This window comes from Agelaius tricolor, unplaced genomic scaffold, assembly GCF_023055355.1.
Source record: "Agelaius tricolor isolate 1412-34295 unplaced genomic scaffold, bAgeTri1.0.p SCAF_1, whole genome shotgun sequence".
Taxonomy (NCBI): Eukaryota; Metazoa; Chordata; class Aves; order Passeriformes; family Icteridae; genus Agelaius; species Agelaius tricolor.
This window is the reverse complement of record NW_027269261.1, coordinates 79,903,106-79,926,347: the sequence shown is the minus strand read 5'-3', so window position 1 is coordinate 79,926,347 and position 23,242 is coordinate 79,903,106. Positions and strand designations below refer to the sequence as shown.

Here is a 23,242-nt window from a genome sequence, read left to right as displayed (position 1 = left end):
TGGGGGATGACCAGAAATGAACTGAAAAAGATTAAATTTAAATTAATTTAAAATTGATTAGCTAAATGAAGACTTTTTGGCTCACTTAAAAAATAGTAAAATATATATTTCAATATTAATAAACTTTATAGTTTGTCCAAAACGTGAATAAAATTAATTAAGAAGTTATGTATTTTTAGAATCTGGTCAGCCATTCTGCATGTAAAATTTACACAGGTATCCTACTATTTATCTTCTATCAGAACAAGAAAACCTCTAGAGAACACACTGTAGAAACTAAACCAAGAGAGAAATTCAGGTGTAATTTTCTGTACAATTCCCTGACACCAGAAGGCTTGCTGCTAAAACCAATCTGCAGAGATAAAACATGTAGTTAAACCTACAGTTAAGCCTTTCAAGTGGAAAGCTTATCCTGTGAAAAACTGCATTTGAAGGGCATTGAGCAGAAGCTACAGTCAAGAGTTGTACCTGAAGTCACACAGCATCACTTTGTCAAAACAAAGAATATTTACTGCTATGACTATGTCACTGTACACCACATATTAAAGACACTAATAAAATATTTCACAACAAAGCAAAATTATTATCTTGAAAAACATAGATCCTATTTTTCATCAGCTATCAAAAAAAGCTCTACCTGAATTTTCTGCAGCCACTAACCAGTTTTGAAACTGGTAGCAAAAAGCAAATTACAGGTTTTTTAAGTAATTAAACGTGTTACATTAATAAATTATGGTTACCCTAAATGTACTTTATTGTGACAACTCAGACAATGTAGATATGAATTTCAACTGAAATACCTGAATGGCACCAAACAATTGTGTCTTTAGGAGCAATATCAGTAACAACTTGTATTACTTACTGGTATATAATAGATATTCATTTTAGGGGCTTCATTGGCAGTCATTAGCATTCCTAAAAAGAGATTTCCACATTTAAAAATATTGATCAGAAGAGAATCATACTGTTTTTAAAAAAAGCTCATAAAATACATATTCTTGGCTTGCAATGGACATTAATCAAGATCTGTAATAAATTGTTACATCAAATACCACAGAAAGAAAGGTGTAGTATCAGCCTAATTAACAAAGCTTAATTTTCTATATATTCATTCCCTTTTGTCTTCTATCTTAATTGTTCAGCACCACTTTGCACACCACTAAGCTCTGACAAGTGCAGGCTGCCAACTTTCATAACAAATATGAACAGTTCATCCCTTAATACTGTTTAGAACAAGTCCACTTAGTATTGCAGTTAAAAACTACATTGGACTTAAAACTGCATTATTAATACATTGGTATTGCAGTTCAAAACCACATTGGACATAAAATTGCATTATTAATACATTGGTATTAGAACATGTGGTTATTTGGTTTTTTTTAAACACACCTCAACAGAGCTATAAATCATAACATGGTTTACACCTTCATTCATATTTCATCTGGGGAAATAAATACAACAGCAGCTTCTCAACCCAAAATGAGATATAGGACACTGTGGCTTCAAAAGGAGTAATACTAGTCCTATAACCAAGCAGGGCAAATGTAGAACTTGAAGTATCTATGAATATACCCAAGAAACACCACGAATAAGGGGTCTACATACTCTGAATATAAAAAAAAATACTGTGGGAATACTAAAATCTGTGGAAAATCTCCTACTGCCACAAGACTTCTTGTAAGTTCAAAATGAAGAACACTCTCAATTTCCTCCTACATAAAAGAGTAATAAGAACATTTGCCATATACTTTTATGTTTATCTCAATTCAGTCGTTCCAAAGTAGCCGATCAACAGGTAATACAAAAGATTGATTATGAAGAAGAAAAGTGCCATCAAATTAGGTAACATTCTGATCTGAAAGAATTGTAACATATGCCACTGAGACTATGAATAATTGGGTCAATTACTACACACCCAGAGGGCAGAAATTTAATTTACACCCAAGTAGAGGAATGCAATTACCATGGGTGGAGTAATCCTTCCTACCTAATCCTTTTATTATAAATACACAATGCAGCTGGACTTATAATGTCAGAAAAAAGGGGGCTTGCTTTCCCAGCAAAGCAAAATATTTGTGAAAGCTTAGTCAGCAAACAGACTAAAAAACTGTGCCTGGAAAGGTTTGCAGACAATTTAAGGAAAAAGCAAGAATTTACAGCATATGCTTGAATACACACACAGAGTACTCCAGTATAGTGTACAAGATGCATGCTCCCCTAACAGCACACTCACTACTATTTTATAAGACAAAGCATCTTTCCATTGACTGAATAGGAATCATTAGGAATAAAGACAGAAATTAATTCTGCAGATGCTTCAAAGATGACAGTGAAGTAAAACCTCCTCTTTGAGAGTCTTCCACCAATAATCAAAGGAGGACAAAAACAGACTTCTGAACAGTATTTGAGTGTATACTACAAGGGAAATAAAAGAATGAAAGTTAATGACTCTTAAAGGAGAAGTCTATTCCATGCATTTTTATTGCTTTAGCTTGTTACTTTTAATCAATTTTTATGGGAAGAGAAACCACACCCTAACAAACTACATAACAGCCTAGTTTGATTACTGTAGAAGAGAAATAAAGGAGAGGCTGTTTTCAGAAGTTTTACTTAGACCATCTCTGGAAAATGGTCTGCAATAAAGTATCATGAACGTAAAAGAATAAAAATGGGAGTATGAAGTGAGAATATGTAGGAGCAGCAGTTTTAGAAAATGCAGATTTTTACCTTTTAATTTTTCTTACAGTAACTGGACACAGATTTCTATCACTGGGGATACTGTCAAGTTTCATTTATATTCTACAACTTAAATTGACTAAAGGCTAAATGGACTCAGTAAGTAAATCTTTTTCCCCTACCCCCATTCTGTTCATTTGTGATTAGAGGAAGATATTCAACTATTAAGAGATCCACTGAAATTTGTCATCATGTAGTTTGGTCAAAGATATACAAGGGTTTGCTTCCCAGGAAAGGTACTAATACTGAAGCTGGTTGGTAAAATAATTTAATTAAAAATGCCTAGCTATGACAAAATACCACCAAAAAACCCAGTTCACAGTATACTGATCTTGAGTTTACAGTAACTGATAGAATTATAGAACCATAGAACAGTTTGGTTTGGATGAGATTCCCATGGGCTCAATTCTCAAGCTTGTCCAAGTGTGCCTGGATGGCATCACATCCTTCAGCTTGGTGTCATCTGCCATTTGCTGAGACAGCTCAATCCCACTCTCTGTGTCATTGATGAAGATACTAAATAAAGCTTGTCCCAGTACAGAACCCTAAGGGACACCACTTGTCACCGATTTCCACTTGGACGTGGAACTGTTAACCACTACACCTTCTGGATGAGACTATTCAACCAATTCCTCATCCCCTGAATAGTCCATCCATCAAATCCTTATCTCTCCAATAGGAGAGTGAAAATGGGGTATTTTGCCTTTCTGAGCAGCAGTGACACATGAAGTGTTAAAACACAAGCTAGGCAAAGATCTCCTGGCTTTCCTGTGCCATGCATCTAGAGGGGCTCTGAGAATGCTGGGGCACCAGTAAGGGCACTGAGCCAAACCATACTGATACTGAAATCATGTTATATTTCCACCTTTCCACAACTGCAAGCCTGTTTTACTGAAAGCATTTCCTTATTTTCAGATCTTCAGTCATGATTATTCCTTAAACTCTGGACAAGCATGAGGTGGTTCTAAGGCATCTTAAGTGCTAGTCCAACAGTACTTATGATGAGCATGTAATGCACCACCTCTTACCCTTGATCTCTCCATTGCAACATGCTCTTGTTTTTACCCCACTGTCTCCATGTGACTATAAAGGACAACCCAGTTTTCTTCCCACAACAGTTCTTACCAAAACCATCAACCTGTCCCCCTACAGACAATATGAAAAGCAGCACTAAAATAAGCAGATGTAGGACACAGAACTGGACTGCACAATCTAGATCTCAGTCACAGACTCGTGAAAAGCAATGTCCAATAGCAACATCAGGGACATGTGTGCATTCAATTCTGTGTGCTACAAGATTTGTCGTGCAAAGTCTCATGAAAATCATTTCTACAAAAGCACACGAGTCATGCCCACATACCACAAAGGCTACAGATTATCTACAGCTGAGTAATGCCCATCCTTGACATATTCAAACTTGGCTTGACCTGAGCAATCTGATCAGACTTCAAAGCTGGATGTAACTTCAAGTTGGCACTGCTTTAGGTAGGAAATATACAACTCCCAGGGGTACCTACCAATCTAAATTACACTATGATTCTACATTGACAAATAAATTTTTTCTGTTCCATTCCCTGTGGTGAGCTCTTCATTCATGCTGTGTGGATGTTAATTTGCTGCTGGGCTCTCTTTTAGATGCAACCAATAAGCTCACAGGTAAAACCTCGGTGAAAGGCTGAAAATCAGTCACTCCAACAATCTCTCCCTGCAGCCACTATGGATGAGGTTTATCCATCTCCAGGGTGCACAGTCCACCCTGTCACCATGCAATAATTCTCAATACACCCACTTGAACTCCTACATTCAACCAGTGCACATGGCATGTATTCTGCTCATAAGGTCAAAAATGCCCACCATCTTATCAGGGAAGTGTATTTAATTGCTCATCTTACCCCAAAAAGGAAAAAAAAAAAAGGAAAAAAAAGAAAAACCTCCAACCCATTCTTAACTGAAGTTGGCAGAAAAGACAGATAAGTTTTAACTTGCCAGAAATCTCACACTCACTTATCTACAATCTTAAATTTGAGCTGCTAGTATGAATCAAAGTCCAAGTTGCTCTGTCTTTACTGCTACGTCTCTCTAAAATTAAGATAATAGCAGTTTGCAACTCAGGCATTGTCTGTTTCCAGACTTTTGCTCTGTGCCATCCTAGCAGCCCTAACTTATTTCATCCTTTTCAGTACTGCTTTCTAAAAAGGAAGTAGGCATCACACCATACTTAAGAACTAAAGCAACTCATATTAAGCAAGAAAATTAAGTCCAGTTGCAATCTGAAGTACAACCAAAGCATATACGCACATACAACCATCACTCTGTGTTGCAGTGTGATGCAATATCTTGTTTTAGCTATACCAGTTCCTCCCTCAGGTGTGCCAGTACCTTCTCCCTTCCCCTCCCCTTGCCTCCTGCTGAGAGCTGTCCATCAATCTCAGTAGGCCAGCAAAGACATAGTATTGGTGAAGCTCAAAAGATGCCTCTCAGCCCTGGGGACAATTGGGCCATCCAAATGTCATTTGTCCCCTGAGACTTCCCCCCTCCTACCTGGTTGGTGGCACACCTACCCCTTCCCTCCCCCTCTCCCCGGGCTTAAAAGACACGGGGACCATGCGGTTTGCATTCTGTTGGAGCTGTTACCAACATTCAGATGTCTGTGACCCTGGAATAAAACTCTGGATTAAACCCTCTGGCAGAATCCGTCTCCTTTTTTCCTTCATCATCGCCTGAAGCCTTTCCACCAGAGGTAAACCTGAGTTCCTGCATGCCTGGGCCTGTTCCAAGTGCCAGCTGTAACATCCAGCCAGCCAAAGGTGGCTCTGGGGTGAAAACTATCTCAGCTGCCGCCTCTGGTCAAGCAGCAAGTGCCAGACGAGCCCAGGCACGTTCCACCCAGTAATATTGGGATCTTATCTCAATAACTCTGTAAAATATTTTTACTCATGAATTAAAGTCCCAGAAACCTTGGTTAAAAGTGATCCTTAGTTTTGATCTCTGAACATAACATTATGAGATGCAACAAATCTGAAAAAAAAATCACAAAAACCATGCAAATTTGTGCACTTAGGAATCTACACTTAAAACCAAAGTAATAAACCTAAGGGATGGCACAATTTAAGTGCTGTATTTAAATCAACGAAAGATCAAATTCTTGAAACACTTGAAAAAAAAGTGTAAATCTGCTGTAAAGAGGTTTTTCCTACCTCTAGGAAGCAAGCTCTAACCCATCTGGGACTTAGTCAAGACAATAGGCCAAAACTCCTTATTATAAAATGAGTCACTTCAGATATTTGAAGGAGTAAAAGAGGCCAATCACTCAATTAACAGCACAGCAGCTTCTAACTGCAAAGAGGCTCCTATATAATACAGATGCAAAGGAAACAAGGACACTAACTGACAAAAACCCCTTTATTCTAAGTTCTCCCATAAGGAGGAAAGTAGACCTAAATTGTATCACCTAAACAAAGACCACACCTTGGGTTAACAAGCTTTTCCTTTTGAATTTAGCAAGACATTAATATACTTAACATACCTGAATTTGGATAAAGGCAGACATCATTTATATCATGTTCTGGCTCCATTGAAGTAAATATCTTTCCCTGAAATTGTAGGAAGAAAATAAATCATAAAAAACTCCAAACAATATAATTAAATTCAGTAAATCTAAACATTAATAATAGCTACTATAGAAGCTAAGAAACATGATGGAATAAAGATGGAACAATAAAATGTTATTAATATCTGAACATAACACAAGGAAGACAGTATTGTCTTTTATCTCTGATTCATTCTCTTACAAGGAAGTGCAGCCTACTGGTAATTGAAGACACAGCAATGTACAGTGGCACCTCTAATTTCTCAGCTTACACTTCTGTATTGAAAATATATGTCAGATTTACTTTATTTTATGCAAAAGTGAGGCTGAGGTCCACAAATTCTGGGCACACTGTCAGTGTAACCCTCACTTTATTCAACTATGAATGTGGAAGTTTTAAATAATTTTACTTTGCTAAGTATGATTAGCTGAGAAAATGGATTAGGAGTAGAATTTGAATCTGGAGCTTGATTCTTCCACTTGTACTAATGTCTACATGAAATGAAATATAGCTCAGCACTTCATTTATGATTTATAAACTCATCATTAAAGAGGTCTTGATATAAAATAAAAGCACTAAGAGCATACAGTGGTGTCTAGCTTAGATCAGAATTGAAGTTATAAAGGTTACTTAAGAAAGAGGTAAAAGCAGGAAACAATGTTCTCAAAATAATAATTGGAACACAGTCTGAAAAACCCAGACAAAATACAGGTGCTCTTATAAGCCAACACACAAAACAGCCAGTAAAGGAACAGTCTCTAACAACTGGACCACATAATCTGAAGCATGAGACTACATGCCTACACAATTCTAAATGAGGGACAGGAACAAGGTAAATTTTGATCCTGTTCCTCTTTTTTTTTTTCTTTCCCTGCAGCAATCCCACCTACCTTTCTGGGCCCTTCCTTTCCCTCCCAGTTACATGCTGTTACCCCACCCACCTCTGGTCTCTCCCTGATGATTAAGAGGAGTCCTCCTCCACCCTGGCCTCAGCAGACAAAAGCCTGGTGCTCCCCACCCCAAGGCACGTCTCAGCATGGGGCTATTCTGGTATCAAAGCCATATGCTCTCCACCCGCAGTCTGCCTCTGCACTTGGTTCCTGGCCAGAGGTAGTCAGGAACCAGCAGCTGGGACAGATGGAGCCAGCTGGAACATACTCTAGGAAAGAGTCCAAAGCTATCTTTGCTTTCCAGCGGTGAGAAGCCCTCCCTTTTCCCACCAGAGGCCACCTGACAAACCTTACAGAGCTTCATTCTCAAGGAGGGAAATATACATACCTAGGAAAAATGGAGAGAGGCCACAGCAGATGTTTTAAATAATAACCAATAATTTATTTGCTCTTTCAAACAGTAACAATTAACTGCAGAGGAGCTTACAAAAAACTACTTGCGATCACAGAAAAAATAAATGAGGCTGTTGAAAGTTCATGAGGCAGCACAACAATACTGAAGTGACTGCCTGAAATAATTAGGAAAAAAAGCCTCTACTACAACTCTCCTTATGTTTCACTATAAAGTTAGAAAAGCATAAATGGAGCATGTTTTTTAGAAGGAACACAATGACTACAGACATCCCTTCAAAGCAAAACAAGTTACAATAGTGTTACTATGAATCTCTGGGGTAACAAAATATGCTGCCCCACAGAGTCATAGTAAGGTTCATTGACAGAAAGATAAGAAAGAGGACAGCATGATATAATGAAAAGAGTGAAAGAGAGTGAAAGAGTGAAAATTAGAGCTTACAATTTCACTTAGAGGTGCAAAGGGCAAGGATAAAGACATTGCCCATTGCAACATAATCCCCTAATACAGTGTTATTAAGACACACTGTTATTTGGCTCCCTGCATAGTATCTGCTTCAGTAGCCAAATAGGATCCTGTGAAAATAAGCAGTACCTGATTTTAGTAGGTCTTTAACTAACTGATTTACCTTTGAAATAAACCCTACTTTGAGCAGGGAATTGGAATGAACATGTTTTCTCTGGTGGAAAAACCTAACTGGATGTATTCAAGAAAATAGTGAGAAATATACAAACCAAGGCAATGGCTAAGATACTACTTTTTATGTTTAAATCCTTCGCCTGAAAGAAGCCTCTTGGCCAGACATGTACAAACAGCTAAAAACCCCCTGAGACTACATCTTTATACCTGACAGGCTATTGAATAACTTCCCAGATGCTGATTTACTCAGACAGGACAAAACGCTGTGTAAATTAAGAGACATTAAAACCTCAACTTCTTACACTGAATTTCAGCTTAATTAATTAAGCTGCACAAAAACCACTCAAAAACAACAAGCCAAAATAAAATCCCCCAAAACTCCCAACCCAAATAAAGTAAAAATTTAAAAATCTGAATGCAGTAACATAAAACTACTTACTGTATCTTTGTTCCACATTTTTATGATTCGAGAATCCGCAGAGATAATTAAATCCAACTGATGCTGAAACTGAATGGATTTAATAGGCAGGCCATAGTGGTGATCTTTGACTATTAATGGATTACTAGACCGAAGATCATATAATAGGACCTTGAAGAATAAGAGACAAATTAAATTTATAACATTGTAAGACCATGAGGAAGTCATGCCCATCAGATCTTCATTAAACATTTAGCTAAACTTGAAATTTTACTTACATCGGTAGGATTTACATAAAATAACTAATTCTGAATTCTGAAAACAACTTATTAAGTGAGCCCACTTTATTCTAACCTGGTATTTTAACATCAGCATGCTTCCATCAAGAAAAATTAATGAATTTAAGACCTAATCATCTTTCTAAAGACTTTTTAATTTCTATTGAAAAAAATAAACCTTTTTTTTTTGTTTTCAATACTCTTAGTGTTTCATAATTAGTAATATTTCACTTTCAGATTCTTGTGTTGTTGTTACATGGTTTAAATTTTCAGACTCCCTTCCAGATTCAGTGAATTTAACTTTCCCTCAGTGGAACACCACAGAATGTAATTTTTTTATGTCAAGGAAAGTAGAGAGTACAGACCCTGTCTTCCAGAAACTTGTATTTTATCTCCAAAATTTCCTATGGAACTTGAGAAAATTAAATCTTTCATATGTAAAGTGTGAATAACAATAATCTTTGGGAAAAATAATATTATCAGTTTATTTAATCAGAAACACCATCTGCAATAAAATTTGTCTGACTTGTACACTAACATAGCAAATACAATTCTCACACACATATCTGTTCTTGAAGAAGCTACAGTTTTCTAAACACATGAAAATACTGATGATGGCAGGAAACAATCCCCACACTTCCCTTTACAAATATGATGGCAACAACAAATGAATTTAAATTAGTCTTCATGTCAAGATAAGACACTAAAAATAACAGTTGAAAGACAATAATTTCTGGTTTTCTAGACCTTAAGACGAAGGAGATCACATATGTTGCATTGAGATGGTACTCATAGCCCCAAAAAGCAGCAACTTCCCCACACACTTGACTCAAGTCATAAGTCAACTGCAAATTTGCAGTTGTAGAGTATGTAGGTTACAATGATTTAAAGTGGTACCTACAAAATTCTGAAGAGTACAAGCATTTGATAAAATTACATTGCAGTTTGGCTATTACTACTCTATACCCGTAACTTATGGACTAATAAATACTTGCAGTAATAGATATATACTGCACTCAATGTATTGATAGACATGGATTGGGAATTTCAAGAGCAGGATCTCCTAAGAACTGTGGTACATGAAGTCAAATCTACCTGCCCAGTAGAAGTTCCAACAGCCATATTCAAAGCCCCATCAAATTTCAGTGCTGAAATGGATGGCAAACCTTCTATCCTGCAAAGCACAATATTTACAGTTAGGCATACTTTCAATAAAGCCTGTAAATAATTTTTTAATGTTAAAAAATAGCTAAGCTAATTCTTAGCTAAGTAAAATAATTCACAGGTCTCACTCAGAAATAGTACTTCAAAAAGCTGCACTGTTTACATTCACAATGTGTATTTGTATACAAAAATAGCCACTACTACTTAGATCAGTGTCTAAGAGAACTTCTTTGTGACTACGAAAATCCTTTATTCACACTAGCAATGACAAGAGAACAGGCAGGTCATTTTAAAGCAAAGTGGGATTTATTTCTAAAACAACAAAACCTTCAGAAAAATCCAGTGAAAAGGAAGCCTTTACTTACTCTGTGTCTGCTGTCACACTGCTTAATGCACAGTCCAACAGCCCAACTCGATTTCTAGTTCTAGGATCCCAGCATTCCACTTTTCCCTAAACAGTTTAGAAAATATGGTTCAAGCTTATGCAGCAGATACCTGGTAGTCTGAAAACATTTAAATAAAATTATGAATTATCTAATCTAAGGAATAATTAACAAAATTTCTTAGGTTGACATGAGTTGTTCTAATAATGACATACAGGGTGCACACATTTCATTTGTAGTTTTTTCAATGTAATCTAAATGAAAATCACTAACACTAATTTTCTCAAGATTAATAGGGTACACATGCCAGCTAGTTTCTACAGATGGCTACACTGCAAAATGAGAGAACATTATTTTTGCTCCCGTCTGCAAAATCTCAAGTGCTCAGCAACCAAGTAACTCCAATATTTTATCTGCACTATGCTCCGAAAAGTCATCTTTAACATTATCTATATCTACCATAGCAAATGAGACCAATTAAATTAATTAGGTTCATGATTTCTTCTTTTCCTCCTGCAAATTAATTACAAAATGCAACAAACACTACTGCCCTTTTCATAAAAGGAATGCAAACATTTACCTCAGCCGTCCCCATAGCAAACAAGAAGTGGACAGGATTTATGTCACAGACATTACTCTCTCTACAACAGAAAAAGGAGCAAGTTTAATGACCTCAGAACAATTTAACACATTAACAACTAATAAGATTTCTGCAATCATGTACACTATTGTTCAGCCTGGATAACCAAAAATTGGAGGGAGGGAGGGAGGGAGGGAGGGAGGGAGGGACAAATGGCAACAGCTTCCCATACTTAAGGGGAGCTTGCTAAAAATCTGGAGGCAGAGACAGTGCTGATGACTTCAAACAGGTAAAGTTCCAACTGGATGGAACTAAGGATAATATTTTTATGCTGTAAGGATAATTAAGCACTGGAATGTGTTAATCATAGAGGCTGAGAAATTTCCATCTTTGGAATTTCCAAGACCCCCCTGAGAAAATTCACCTGAATTCATGAGACTGTGCCCTGAACAGCAGCCTGGGCTCTGAGTCTCTCTGCACTCCTCTGCCCATATCCAACACCTACCACCAAGCCCTGCCACATCACTCTGCTCCACTGTATTCTTAAACAACTCAACAGTTCTTGGAAGAAATCGCCTCAAGGTGTGCAGGCTCAGATTGGATACCAGGAAAAATTTCTTCCCTGAAAGGGGCTGCCAAGCACTGGAACAGGCTGCCCAGGGTAAGTGGTTCAATCACCATCCCTGAGGATAATTAAAAGACATGTAGATGAGGCATTTGGGGACATGGTCTAGTGGTGGACTTGGCCGTGTTGGGTTAATGGTTGGGCTTGATGATCTTAGATGTCTTTTCCAACCTAAATGAATCTCTGATTCTAATTATGTCAAAAGATCCTTATGATTACTTATGTTCTAAAGCTTACATCTCCAACATGTTGTGTCTGACCAATGGTCTCCTTTCTCTCACCAAAGTATTCTGTTCCTCAGCAGGGCACCCAAGAGCCCTGTATTGCGACAACAAATCTTCCAAAGTACAAATATTTCTTCCTTTCTACACTACTTATCCCAGCATTTTCCAACTTCTTCTATTCAAAGCTCTCTACCTCTAATTCTGTAACTCATCCAACTCCCTCACCTCAAAACCTTCCCACAACTTCAGTCTCATCTCTCTAATCCAGATTTTACTTTACACCCTTACCTCTTCCATTCCAGGATTTTCCCTTTTTTAAACTCCAGCTGCTCAGTTTTTTATTGTGCCTTCCCAAATACTTCTTCATCCATTAAGCTATTCTGCCCACCAGCTGCTGCCCACCAACAAGCCACTCTATCTAGTGAAGTCTGTCTGCCTCTCCCCACATGAAAAAAGCTCAGTTCCTACTCTGGTAGGGTTTTCAAAAGAATCAGACACATGCTGGAGATATAAAAATTCTCTTTGGGCTACTTCAAGAGCAGAAGGACAAAGACATGTCTGGGAAAGTACATACCCTGTGGGTAGATCTCTATATGATGGCTAAATTGAGTAATAATGGCAAAGTTTTAATGAAATGCTCTTAAGATCAAGTTATATAATACCTATTAAGTCCATATTAAGCAATTTTAAAACATCCACAAAAGAAAATTCAATTAAACATAAAAACTAGAACAAAAAAATTACAGAACATAAAATGAAATGAGACTCAGACTCAGCATATGTTCACTTTCAACTGTGCAAAGCATTTGGGCAGCTTTCAGTACTGGTGGTGAGCATGCTAGAAGTCTGCTTCCACCTGGTGGAAAGAAGACAGAGGTCATGCATTACACAGGACTTACGAAGCTTCGGTTTGCAGGGAGTTCAGAAATCTTCCTTGTTCCAGATTTAGCCTGTACACTTCAGAACTACAAAAGAAAAACCCAAAATTACTCTTGTGTCCAACAAATACTGAAAAACACTGCTGTAAATTTGGAGGCATTGTAAAGATTCTTATTCACAGTCTAATTTCAAATATACAATTTTCAGAATTCACAATTTGCAACAATACAAATATATATTTTGGTGTTCAAAATACAGAGAAAAATGTGCATGCTCACCATTTATTTATCATACTTCAATATCCTACCAATTACTATTTTTCCAGGCAAAAGATACATTAACTCATTTCTCAAGACCTTTTAATTTCCTGTGATTTAAGTTACATCTTCAATTTCTACTTACTTTGCTTGAAACCCTAAGAATCTAATTTTATTTTTACCATATCTTTTCAGAAACACAATTATATGATTTAACTCACACTTCACAGCAATAAAAGACCAACAAGGATAGGAAGTTATTTAATTTTCCTTAAATGCTATACACTTTTTAAAACAATACACTGACCTGCAGTTTTTAATACAAATTTGCAAATACATGATATACATGGTTTAAGAATAAAAAAAAAAAAAATAGCATGGGAAACTGAATTAATTTTAATCTTCCCACATTTTCCACCCTTCACCATTTCCCTTATTGTTTTGGAAGGAATTGGCACTTTTTCCACTTTTTAGCTTCTCTAATATTTTAATGTTCATTTTATTATTGGAAAACACTGCTAACAAAACTGAAACAAAATAGTCCACTTAATACCTTGCTCCTACGAAATACAGGTCACATGATGGGTAGTGGTAAGAGAAATCTCTACCAAATTTTGGTATTCTTGTCTTGTAGTAATGGCCATGTTGTGAATGAAACTCCACAAATCTGCCACACTGCAAGAAGACAATCTGAAAATAAAATAGAAAGCATTGAAATATACAGAAACAGACAAGTATCTCCCCAACTTGTCTTTTAGCACAAACTTCAGTGATTTTTTTTTTCAAACTCATAAAGGCTTATCACAACTTATTCAAACAATTTCTACTAAAATGACAGAATCAACTAGTGCTTCATCATTCTCACTAGCCACAGCAGAGTTTTGTTAATATACATTATATGAATATTCACAGGAGTAAATGAGACACCCTGAAAGTGACTCTGCAGTCAGAAGCAGCACAGTTATTTCACACTCTGCTGCACCAAAATTAACATTTCTATTTCCTTCAAGACACTGCAGTTAGTGATTTCTTCCAGGTACAAAGCTGTGCAAACACCAGTACATTCACATGGATTAGGCACATGAGCTACACATCCTGATGCACAGCAGCATTCCAGTAAATGACACCAGCAATCTTTCTACATTTTTGTTCTTTGCCAACTGAATAAGAACATTGTTTCTTTCTGAAACTTATACAAACATCTCACTCCTGGAAAAACCTACAGGGAGGCATTACTAGAGAGCTCAATCTACCCCAGTAAATAAAATAGGCCAGGTTCTGCTGTTACACTCCTTATGGCAGGTTAACATGGCACATAACCATAGGAAGGGATTCTTCCCCCTCCCCCCTGCCCCAGAGACAGGATCACCCCCATCACATGCTGCACCTCACACTATGGCCAGGCACTGAGCAAGGGAGGAACAGCTGGCCTGGCCCAAACTCATGCCATGCATGATAACCACAGCCAAACCTTTGTCTCTGAGCCTCATCCCTATTTAGCTTGGATTAGAGAAGTGATACTTTAGTTTAGCCTGTGTAGTACATGCATCTTCTAAAAACAGTACATAGCAAATATCTAAAATTTTCTACTGCTGAATTACATAGCTAGCAATGCAAATAAGGATGAGAAACCCAGGGAAGTGAGGTGACTTTTAAGTTTAAAGTTAAGTTTAAAGTTTAAGTTAAGTTTTATTTAAAGTTACTTTAAATCTGTCATCTTTATTTATAAATCTGTATAATTGTCTTACCGCTAATACTTTTCTATTTAAACACAAATTTCTATAATATTGGACTTGAATATATTAATGTTCTCTTGCATTAGTAGTGAATACAGCTCACTGTAAGTTGTGTTTGTCTTTTCTTCTTACTAAATTAATTTTAGTCACCATCAGAAAACTACAACTAACGGTAGCAAATGCATTGGCACTGGTGTGTGGCAAAAATATTATGTGGAAATACAGGTCTCCTGGCAAAAGGCTGTGGGAAAAAATATACTACACTCTCTCCCAAGTCTAAAATTTAGTCCAAGTCTAAGACTTTTAAACCTAAAACTTAGGCACAGAAATGTAACTGGCCTTTTCTTTCCTACAGATTCATACTAATCTGTATGAAAGAAAAAAGGTGCTCTCATTATGAAAATGCAAATAAGCCTCAATGCAGCCTTAAAGGGATGGCAGGAACAGATTTGGAGAGACACTATTTTCCCTGGCTATGAAAGGACGCTGAGAGCACCAAGAGGGCTACCAAGACTGACAAGGGACAGAATCCAGGACAAAAAAAATCCCTCTTTCCAATAGCAACAGTAAAAACTCAAGATTTTCCTGGGCAGGAACTAAAAATTCTTTATGACAATATAGAGCAGAATTGCAACAATTTATTCAGTAAATCTTCGGAACCACCACGCCTGTAGATTTTGACAGAACCGTTCAAGCATTAAAATGATATTTTAAAGACCCATTCCAATCGAAACTTCTATAATTCTAAAAATTTCAACTGTAATTTCTCTAATATCGTTCCCTCTTTCTAACATGTCCACAACACTATGACAGCCACTTGAAGTTTATTTTTCTTTCTGATGATTTCTTAAGTTTTAGTAAAATAAAACTGAAAACATAAAGATTGCATGAAGTTGAAAAAGTAGGGCTTCAGCCTGAAATATAGCACCCATTTCGGCTGAAAACACACCCCTTTCTGTTCATAATCAGTCAGAAAAATTTGGGAAGACAGCATGTTCCTCAGTCTCCCAAATGACTATTTGGTGTGTAGAGCCAGAAACATTTTCCACCAGATAGACAAGTGGGAAGCTACTGTGAAGTATCAGCCATTACCTTCTGCTACTTGAATTCATGCACTTCCTTGGAAATCTCATGGGAAAAATGCAAAAAAGCTATAAGGCTAGATGATCATGTCTCTGATCAAAGAGCAGTATTTATTAAAACAAACCTATACCTGAAATGGTAAGATCTTTTCACAGAAAAAAAAAGCATAAAATAAACACTTGGGTGATTCCTTCAGGTACAGCACTTCATTTAAAAATAAAACTAAAGAAAAAAGATATTACTTCTCTCCACAATTTTTGCTTCACATGCTCATCGTCATGTCTATAACAACACTGACAAATCAGGTTGTTAACTCACTCATAGCTATCTCACCTTTGAAAAACAATGTATGCGTGCATAACTTGGCACAAGGGATTGTGACTAAATGTTAGCTCAGAAAGAATAATTAATTCCATTTTTTACATTATTTTGCTTGTAGGATAGATCACTATTTGAGGTTTTTCTCTCCAACAGACAAAAGACTTTAAAAGTTGTAAAGTAAATTATAGTACAAAGATACAAAGAAAACAAACAAAATTTTAAAGGCGCAAAAATGTTTACCCTGTTTGCTGTTTTTAAAAAAACATTTTTCTTCCAAAAGCTGTGTTGATTGACTGCCTTTACTATATATGAAAATGCATTTTAATATACATACTAAACAATTTTTTTATTTATACACTGGAAAGTATTAAACATACCTTTGAGTAATCATCTGATAAAATCTCAAACGTAACCACTAGAGGAGAGAGTAAGAGAATTTTGAGTCAACAAAGCAAGCAGTTATTTGCAAACATTGGCATAATCCTGAAAACATTTAAACTCATGCTAATCTTTAGTCATGTAAGTATTCCCCACAGGTGTCAATGCATAATGCAGGCATTAATCTTTAGCAAGATCTCCAATTATGTAACTTGATTTGCAAAACAATAAGTAGTTTTCTAAAACTTTGGAAACATATGAAGCATCCTGTAATCTTTTTATTGTTCTTGTATACTTGACACGTTCCTCAACACAATGCTCAACCACGTAGTTTATCAGTGTGGGAAATGTCTAATCAAATAGTTTTCAGTAAGTGTGTGGTCCATGGAGCTTGGTAATCCATCAAAGATGATAAAAAATTACGAGTTTTTGGCATATATGCATAAACTTGCACATGCAGTCCTTCCAAGGGGTAAGCACTTTCACAAAAGAAGTTAAGGCTCAAAAAAAAAAATCACAAATGTGAAAGCTACTACATACGTTGAACACTGCCATATTGAACGTTGCCTAGTTTTAATTGAGCTGAGTTGGGAACATTAGGGAGTAGCTGCTTCAGCTAAATTAGTTCTATTTAAATGAGATAACTCATTTAAAGTTACCTGAAGTGACTCTATGCTAGACTTCAAATTAAACATACTTCTGTAGTCTACCAAGATGCCAGTTCAAAAAAATTTACTTTAATTAGCAGCAAGCATTTATAATTACAATGACTTCTACTCTTTTAAAGAGGGTTTCACTCTTGCCATACCTTCCTCTCCCCAGCCTCTCTGAAACCCTGCCTAACACTGTTCCTTCACCCTACATGACTTCTTGTAGTCCTGAGGCAGAGAGCACAAAAACACCCCCATGCTCTTATTACGATTTTTATTTCTTGCATCACTTCCGCACACATCAAAGTTCGACCAGTTCAATTCTCCTGTAATGAATGTGCTCATCTCCTCATTGTTGTGGTCACCCCTACATCCCAGCTTCCAGTTATCAGTCTTCAAACAGAAAAACCTGAAATAACAACACTCCCACCACCCCCCCGCAAAAAAAAAAAAAACAAAAAAAAAAACCCAAAAACCAACTAAACAAACAAAATAACCTTATAATTACTGAAATTTAAGCACCCTAAAAGCTCAGAGCTGTAGCAGCTCCTGCCCTGCTCTAACTGCCAGATGATTCTCCCTTTCCCATTGTCTAGATAGCTCCTTATTTTCCTCACCATAGTTGTTCTCCCACCAAATTAGTAGCAAATAAGGTGCAATTAGGGCCTTGGCCATGCTATCATCTACCCTAAGTATTTGTTTCCAGAAAACAAACAGAAAACCAAACCAACACCCCCCCCCCGCCCTGGAAATTCTGTTTAACTCTGTAACTCACCTACTGAGCTGGGCTCCAGAGAGAAAACAGAGCAATCCCACAGTGTGTTCTCCTACCTTACTGCTTCATAGAACAGGTAAGAAGGGAGATCTTGCCACCAGCCAGCCACTGAACCTTTGTCACATTCACCAAATAGAACACAGACTTCAGCCACATTCACCCTCGGAGCCCCAGACTTTCTGGCTCAAGGTAAATTTTACATCCCTCACACCCTCTTTTCCAGGCAAGGAAAGAACTTTGAAATCAGAATAAAGGGGAAAATTCAGAGATGACGACTAGATGGTTTTACTCTAGATTCCTGTATTCCACTGAAGTTCATTCTGTCTCCTCACAGGGAGAGCAGAATTTCTGCTGGAGTCCAACCTGAATTATGTATGACAGACACGTACTAACATGTACTATTATGTACCAACAGCCATGGCTCATACTAACCTTCGGAATCTAAGCATCTTTCAAATTTCTGGGATAACTGATAGGTATCAAAACAGCGGACCCTGGGCTTGTAAGTTCCTGAAAGAGTAATTTGATGTTTGATTAAATAAAAAGTTAAACAAAAAGATAACACAAAAGCATTTTTTTTCAAGTATAATGTCTTAGATATACAGGCTTTACTGTGTTTCTACTATAAGTCTTCTGACCTTCCCAAAACCTCTGTGACTGGAAAAACATACCTCTTAGTGACACAACCTTACAGCCTGGTTTCTGCAAGCACCCTACTAGTATGCAGGTTCTCCTAGCTACCAGATACATGGTACAGAATCTAGTAAAACCTTCCAGTAAATCTAAAAGACCAAGGCTCTTTATGTTATTAACATCTACTAAAGTATCCCATTTTGACAGTCACAAAATGCAGATTATCCTCCTCCTATAAAACAATACTCAAACAATGATGTTCAGAAGTTATTTAACATACATACACTAAAAGTAATTCAGAACTTAGCATATAACTGTATTATAGATGGATTTGTTTTATTAATTTTTATTTGTATTATAAACTCTAGCAGCGGGGGAGTTGGATTAGATGATCTTCATGAGTGCCTTCCAACCCAAACCATTCTATGATTCTAAGAATGTACATATTCTAAAGAGAAGAATGTTCCACTCTCCACCACTCTCAAGACAACTGTTCTATCACATGTTAAGAGTTTGCTTCCAGCAGAATGTCCAGTTCCACACTTCAAAATGAACTCTTAACAATTCTACCTGAAACAGTCACTCTGCACCCAAGATTACCTAGGACTTTTGGCCTCTGTTAGAGAGACTGTTTGTTAACTCACCAACTGCCATAATATACTGTCCATCTCTTGATACCTTAATCTTTGTGCTAATAGTGGGCATTTCAAAGTCTTGAATAAGTTCAATTCTTCTACGGATATCTGTAAAGAAAAAAAAATTGTAGAATTAGCACAATTCTATCAGTCTAAGAAACTGTAACAGTTTCCTAAAGAAGCACGTTGAGTTAATTGAGTATAGGGAATATCCTTTACAGATACTATAACTACCACATTATAAGCAGTTTTACACAGTCTGCTAACCCTGAGAAGCGGACTACCCCTGTGGAAAAATAAATTAGAACTGCAAGGTAACTGCGTAACAAATCATTATACAACATAGTAGCAAATACTCATTGCACACTTGCACAATTAAGGCCTTGTATATAAGGTATTCCATATCCCATTACCTCTATGCATTTTTTTCTTGGTTAAGTTTCTTGGATAACACTTTCTGTGAATCTAAATAGCCCTTTTTATTTTGTCTAAGAAGCTTAGGCTAAAATGATGTAGTCCTGCTCTCTAAGATTAGCACAGCATCACAAAGAAGTTTATGGTCTGATTTTAATGTAAGGGACAACATGGAATCCATCCATCATGTTTCTGTTACAATCCACAACCCAAGTATTTAATGTGTAAAATTTAAAACACCACTGGTTATATAGAGTTCACGTGAAGCTCTACGAGAAATCAAAATAACTATCTGTAGTTTAATTCTGTAGTTTTTATATTATGACTTAAGGATAACTTCTGTGTATCAGTCAGTGAGGAGTCTCCTCTGGGCCTGCACGTTATGTATATGGAGTAGTCGACTGCGAGGGGAAAACTCACCCACATCTTTCTTCTGTAAAGCTCTTTTCTTCCTGTCAGAGAGCCACTGCAAGCAAAGGTATACATCAGTCTTGAGCTCATTATTCATACAGGAACCGGAGAATCAAAGTTTATCCAACCATTTGAAACATAAGACATTTAGGCCGCTGATTATTTTCTTGATTATCATCTAATTTCCCTTCCACTGATAAGTTTAACCATTCCACAAGAATGGTACAAGGTCGTGCTGCTTACGGGTCTGTGGACCAGCACCGCCACAGCCAGAGGTTCACTCATTTAAACTGCATATCTAATGTAAGAAACACTCAGAGCTGTTTCCCGGTAACGATCCCAACACAAGCGCACATGGACCGGGGCAGCTCAGCCAGGCCGGGCCGGGGCTCGGCCCCCGCGCCGGCACCGCGCGGGTCTGGCTCCCGCCGCGGGACCCGGGCCGGGCCGGGCCCGTTCCCCACGCCGCCCTCACCTCCGGGAGGCTCCTGCCGGCGCTCAGGCTGTAGATCTTCACCTCGTTGAGGCTGGAGACCTGCATGGCCGCAGCCGCGCCCGCCTCTTCCCGGGCAGAGAGGAAGCGGAAGGCGAGGCGCTTCCGCCGGCTCGGCCTCACCCGGCGGCGTGCGGGGCCGGCGGGGTGGGCGGCCCGCCCCCGCGGCTCTGCCCCTGCCTCACACCGGCGATGACGGGGGAACAGAGCAAACCCGCGGGACAGCGACTCCGCTGGCTCCGCAGCTCACAGCGAAGCACCTCCGCTGCCGCCTCGTCCCTGGGCGCTGCCCACGGTCCCGGTGCTGCCGGATTCGGGATGGGGGGAGAGGGCCGGAGCTGGGGCGGCCGTGAGCCCTCTCCGCAGGGCCCGGCCCGTGTCCGGACACAGAGAGCCCTGTCTGTCCGACAGGAGTGTCCATCAGGCAGCTGTGGCGTCATTCCCCATGGCCTTCATGTGAACTCAGAAAGGCAGGAGTTCTTCCTGCAGCCTTGCTGGAGGGAGGAGATTAATTTTCTCACCCTGTGGCAGACCGTGTCCCTTAGCCATGGAAAACAGTGAGTGCGGGACTTGCTGATCAGAACCTTGACAGCAACCATAGAAAGACACATTCTTATTGCTTTGTAGCATCGCTATTGAAAAAAGAAAAAAAGAAAACCAGTATGCAGAATTCCAACCATTCTTGTCCCAATTTACAGGATCAAAAACAAGGACTGAAATAATGTGTATCCAGTCCATATGCATATTGAAGAAACAATGAAAATCGCAACTAAATTTTTAAAAATGCCTAACTCTGGCACTGAAGCAGTTTCAAATAAGTCTATGCATGGTGTTCCCTGAATGGTGTATCACAACGATGATGATACCAATATCATGACTAAAAAGAGCTCTATTCAGTGTTGTATTAAAGGGTGTTAGAGCTGAGATTCCTGGGAGATGAGCACACCTAAATACAGGTACCTGTAAGTTTAAGCTAGGTGTTTAAGCTCCCATTTCAGAAAGCTAAGGCTGTACTTGCTTACATGTAGGTTGTCTAGTGACATCTGAGATGCCATATTGTATCCAGGGCACCTGGACAGGGCTGACACAAGACCAATGGAAAATCCAAACCCTTCTGTAGTGTAATCTGCAGGAAGGATGTGCAGGGACATCTCTGGTGGCACTAGAAGCTCAGGCAGCTGAATCTCATCCCTGGTAAATGCGGTTAATTAAGTGTGAGGAGTGTGATGCAGCAGCCACTGAATGTCTTCTGTGGGGTGAGTTGGATCAGGTGCCCCAGTCTGATTAGAGCACCATGAGCTGTTAATAGACATTTAAAACTGAAATGCTGAATTCACTTGTCCGCAATCCCAGACATCCATGGGGGGTTGGTTAATGTGACTTGGAATGCGCAGAAGACCTGTGTTATCCTAGAACAGCAGCTTGAGGACCCAACAGGATATTCAAAAGGCATTCAGCAGCGTCTGATGTCTGAATCTACAAAGAATTCCTAGAGGTGTAGAATGCTGAAGATAGCAGCTTTCCTTCTAATGTCAGTGTCATAATAGCCTAGGTAATTAATTCTGGTTATCTGTTGGAGAATGTTGTCTTGGGAGATAATTCAAGTGGGGTATTTCAATACCCTTAATCATTGTCTGCAGGCAGAGTTTTGCTCCCTTGCTGTGGCAGCTGAAGAAACTCACAATTACTGAGAGAGGCAAAGTCACAGAAAAGTTCATTGCTTTGGTGGATGAGAGGGAGCAGAAAGACACGTGATGATCATGAGGGAATTAGACAGCCCTGAGATCACATGGCACCACATGTGGGGCCAGCCAGGGAAATGAGCTGGCAGAGCTGTGTTACCACCAGTCTGCAGCACAATCCTTGTCCCACAGCATGTCTGCCTGCTCCTTCCCCTCCACCTTCACTGCTGCTTTATCCAGCCTAAAAATATGTAATGGGGTAAAAAGAAAAAAGTTTGAAAAGTCACAGTAAACTGAGAAAATATGATAATGGAAAACATTCAACAGGACATTGCTTAGACATTAACATCATTCTTGTCTCTTTTCTTGTTAGTTTTCTTTTAAAACAATAAGTAGCATAAAATATTTCACTTTAATAATAGTAAAAAAAGCTATATAAAGGGGGGAAAATGGCATTCCTGCTATAAAAATGTTAAGGAATTAAGTAGTGTATATTGTAGAATCCAGAAATCCAACAAACATACAGCTTGGATTTTACCTTATTTGTTATAACAAGGATGTGTACAGAAAAACATTCCTAAAATCTAGCACCACTGCAGCAAGAAACGTTTCTCATCTGTTAGCACTAGTTTCAACTTATGTGATTCTAAATTTAAGGAGATTATGAGAATGTAACATTTCTAAAATCAATTATGCAAAGCATTTCCACAGCTTGAGACTGCAACAAGGATCCAGTTAAAACTGTTCTTGGTTTGTGATGGGAAAGAACTGCCTTATCTAGGTGATCAGGTCTACTGTACTTTTCAGACCTGTAAGCTTTGGGTAAAGATATGTATGATGTAGATACTTAAACACCAGTTAAGTATGTTTTCATTATTAAAATGTATAGTCTAAAAAAACAAACAAAAAAGAAGGATTAGACAATAATTACTTCTTCTGTGAGTGCTATCTCACAG

General features: G+C 38.2%; 1 protein-coding gene across 4 annotated transcripts in view; it reads right to left on the bottom strand.

Annotated features, from left to right (window-relative positions):
• NOL10 (nucleolar protein 10) overlaps positions 1-20,743 on the bottom strand; it is a 53,442-nt gene extending 32,699 nt beyond the window's left edge. For all 4 annotated transcript variants that reach the window (XR_011681336.1, XR_011681337.1, XR_011681338.1 and 1 more), the window contains exons 1-13: positions 20,587-20,743; positions 20,121-20,166; positions 19,296-19,394; positions 18,451-18,528; positions 16,593-16,630; positions 13,629-13,765; positions 12,839-12,904; positions 11,091-11,151; positions 10,493-10,578; positions 10,059-10,137; positions 8,707-8,856; positions 6,263-6,329; positions 863-915 (exon numbers count right to left, since the gene is read on the bottom strand). Coding sequence is in view for 1 of the 4 variants with exons in the window: in XM_071440859.1 (XP_071296960.1) it covers positions 863-915; positions 6,263-6,329; positions 8,707-8,856; positions 10,059-10,137; positions 10,493-10,578; positions 11,091-11,151; positions 12,839-12,904; positions 13,629-13,765; positions 16,593-16,630; positions 18,451-18,528; positions 19,296-19,394; positions 20,121-20,166; positions 20,587-20,652 (1,026 nt within the window). In the remaining 3 variants the exon portion in view is untranslated. The remainder of the gene's footprint in view (positions 1-862; positions 916-6,262; positions 6,330-8,706; positions 8,857-10,058; positions 10,138-10,492; positions 10,579-11,090; positions 11,152-12,838; positions 12,905-13,628; positions 13,766-16,592; positions 16,631-18,450; positions 18,529-19,295; positions 19,395-20,120; positions 20,167-20,586) is intronic.
• Positions 20,744-23,242: the final 2,499 nt, after the last annotated feature.